The 3,462-nt window shown below is 47.2% G+C and overlaps 1 protein-coding gene across 1 annotated transcript; it reads left to right on the top strand.

Annotated features, from left to right (window-relative positions):
• Positions 1–2,542: 2,542 nt before the first annotated feature.
• LOC138361887 (craniofacial development protein 2-like) lies at positions 2,543–3,232 on the top strand. Its single transcript, XM_069320941.1, has one exon. It carries the CDS (start codon positions 2,543–2,545, stop codon positions 3,230–3,232), a length of 690 nt encoding a protein of 229 aa, XP_069177042.1.
• The last annotated feature ends 230 nt before the right edge of the window (positions 3,233–3,462 follow it).

Genomic DNA, 3,462 nt, shown 5'->3' with positions numbered 1-3,462 from the left:
ACCATCGACAAAATTGTTGGAACCCAACTGAACAAAAGTTACTCCCATTGTTCGACTGAATGTACAAACAAAGACAATCTTTGTCCAAACAAAGTGAAAAATTTAAAAATGTGATGGATGACTGTCTTATCCCGGATATTACGTACTGGGTATGCTTCCGGGAATCTTGTAGTTGTACATTAATGGTTAACATATATACATGACCTGACTTGGTCCGACTTAAAGGGCCTACACAATCAACTAAGATGTGAGAAAAAGGTTAACGAGGAAAGACAATTGAATGAAGGGGAGCTCTAGGTACAGTTGGTTGGGTTTCCCCACCACTTGACAGGTTACACACTGTCTACAGTATCTGACAATAGCCCTTTTAAGTTTGGGCCAATAAAAGTACTTTGTTACCTGGAACAACATTCGATTGACCTCTTGGTGACCAGTTAAAGGATCGTCATGAGCAGCTGCAAGGACTTGTTCTTGGTATGCTTTGGGGACTACAAGCTGAGTAACACTCTCACTGTCCTATGAAGAGGAAGATATCTTAGATCTCCATCGTCTCATCAGCAGAGGAAGTATCCAACATCATCAGCCAAAGCATCCTCCTCTGGAACAACTTCAGAAAAACATACATGCAAACTAGTTTCACTCTTTTGAAGTTGGGCCCCCAACTGAATCCCACCAAGTGTGGGATTCAACATTAGAAAAAGAAGAAGAGGTAGTAACAGGGAGGACACCTTTATTACATGGCAACACTTACTCAACTGCACTAACCTCAACCAAGTGGGCTAAAAAAGTATCTGCTAAGTTGATTTCCGGTTCTGTCTTTGGAGGTTTTCCAGCCATCCCTCCGGTTGTAAGTTTGGAAATATCGTTTCCATCATTAGCATCATTTCCATCATCAACATCAACATCGTAACGTTTGGGCTTAGGATCTTGATATCTGGTGACGGCACGTACGGGAACGAGATTACTATGTGAGTAATCTCACTCACTTCTGAGACAACTCGACCTGGATCTGTAACCATTATGGGGAGATGACTGTTTCTCAAGTTACCAGCAATGTCATTCCCTAGGATGATGTCGACTCCAGGTATTGGCAAAGTATTACCCACACCTACAATACGTAGATTATGCGTATAGGAAGATTTGAGGAGGAGGAGGAGGACTTAACGAATGCTTGCATAAGTGGAACACGTTGAATTGCTCCTGCTATATCCTGTAAAAGCATTACATCTTCCAGGTCAATTTTCTTGACCTGGAACAACATACGAGAAGTAATCGAAGATTGTTCCTCCCCAGTGTCCCTAAACATGACTACAGGAACCCACTTATCCACAACTCCAATCATTTTGGCCTTAATCATAAAAGGAGCGAAACCAGCGAACCACTGTGGCTTGACCTTACACAAAATTTCAGAATTATGATTCCCTTGCCTTCTTTTACTCACATTCAAGGCATTAGGTATTGGTCTTAATTCTGGATGCAATTGAAAACAATAACGGGCAACATGTCCTCTTTTGTGGCAATAACCACATTGTTTAACAACTGACGAACCTTCTGAACCTGATGTGGCTCAACTAGGGTTAACAGTATCCTTCGATTTACAAGATACCTGGCCTACCCTGGCTGTAAGAGCACATCTGGCATTATGATGACAACTGGGTGGCTTATCAGAACTATACTTCCTAAAACTGCCAGGTTCCAATAGTTGTTATAGCCGGGTGGAAGGATTGAGGAGATAAGCTCCCACAGCCTGTAAAGTGCTCCTGAAGGCATGTATCTCAAATAGCCACTGACAACCAAGTCCAGCTCCTGGCCTGCATGTGTGGCTTAGCCTTTAGAGCTGGCGGAACTGCTTCTACCAACAGAGGAAGGGGCGAAGGCGGGTCTCTGGCACCTTAAAACGAGTTGCTTCGGGCAGATGGTACTCTAACCGTTAGCCTGGAAAGGCAGCTCATCTAGGGGAAGGAAAACCCCGAATTCAAACCTCTGCTATCTTGCGGCTAAACCACACTCATGGGAAAGATTTCGGGAGTTAACCCTGAGGAAAAATCCGGAGTCGTGGTCCCTAAGGCAGTTTGCAGCTGTTTACAACTACATTCTGGCAACTCCTGAGACGACACTGGTGCCAAGTGTATCGGCGCCTGCCCTTCCCTTGGATTACATCGGTGGCGTGGAGAGGCTGGATCTGCTGCATGGGCAACAGCTGATCCTCCATAATTACTGCCCAGGCCTGTGCCCTGGAGAGGACACTCCAGCATCGCCTTGGCGATGGCTGAACACGGGAAGCGACAGTTACCGGTGATAAGCCTACAACTCAGTTGATGTAGTGAGGCGCCAGGGGTTGCTTCCGTTGGTGGGAGAAATTATCCGATTTCATAGGACAGCTACTGCCCGCCTCAAGCTGGGCAGTTTGAGAGCCACCTAGCTCTCACATTGGGCACATGGAATGTAAGGACCATGACACCAGGGTCTCTCGGAAGATCTACTGGAAGTGAACGACGCCCACAAGACAGCTGTGATCAACAATGAACGGCGCAGGCTCCAGATGGACATAGCCGCCCTGCAGGAGACACGTTTGCCCACGACCGGCAGCATACGGGAGAAGGACTTTACCTTCTTCTGGCAGGGCAAACCACCAGAAGAGGTAAGAGAGCATGACGTTGGCTTTGCCATCAGGAACAGGTTGTTAGGGTCCATAGTACCACCCACGGAGGGGTCTGCAAGGATCATCAAACTTCAGCTTCATACAGCAGCAGGAATGGTCAGCTTCATCAATGCCAATGCACCAACACTGACCTCCTCCACCGAAGTGAAGGACGAGTTCTATGATGACCTCGGCTTAACTCTCAGAGACATACCTCAACAAGAGACAGTCTTTTTCCTGGGAGATTTTAATGCAAGAGTTGGTTCTGATCACAGCTCTTGGCCTTCCTGCCTGGGCCAGTTTGGATTTGGGAAGATGAATGAGAGTGGGCAACGCCTCCTGAAGTTCTGCTGCCGTCATGATCTCTGCATCACCAATTCCTTCTTCGACACCAAGCCCCAGCATACGGTTTCCTGGAGACATCCCAGGTCTAAGCATTGGCATCAACTCGACCTGGTGCTTACGGGACATAGCAATCTGAGAAACGTCAAACTGACCCGCATCTTCCAGAGCGCAGATTGTGACACCGACCACTCTCTTGTCGTTTGCAGAGTAAAATTCCAGCCCTGGAAAATCCACAGAGTAAAGTAGGAGGGAAGACCACGCATTAACGTAAACAAGACCCGTGACCTTCACAAGGTGGAGGAATTCACTGCGGCACTGGCAAATGCCCTTCTTGTATTACCCTGCGATAGCGCAAGTGAGAGGTGGTCACATCTCAGGGGCACTATTTTCAACACTGCCATGCCCACCTTCGGTAAGAGGCAAAACAAGTCAGCACATTTGTTCGAGGCCAGTGCAGAGGAACTGTTACCCCTCGT

Source organism: Procambarus clarkii, unplaced genomic scaffold (assembly GCF_040958095.1).
Source record: "Procambarus clarkii isolate CNS0578487 unplaced genomic scaffold, FALCON_Pclarkii_2.0 HiC_scaffold_970, whole genome shotgun sequence".
In the NCBI taxonomy this organism is placed as follows: Eukaryota; Metazoa; Arthropoda; class Malacostraca; order Decapoda; family Cambaridae; genus Procambarus; species Procambarus clarkii.
Note: the sequence above shows the minus strand (reverse complement) of the source record. Positions and strands in the feature narration are given on the sequence as shown.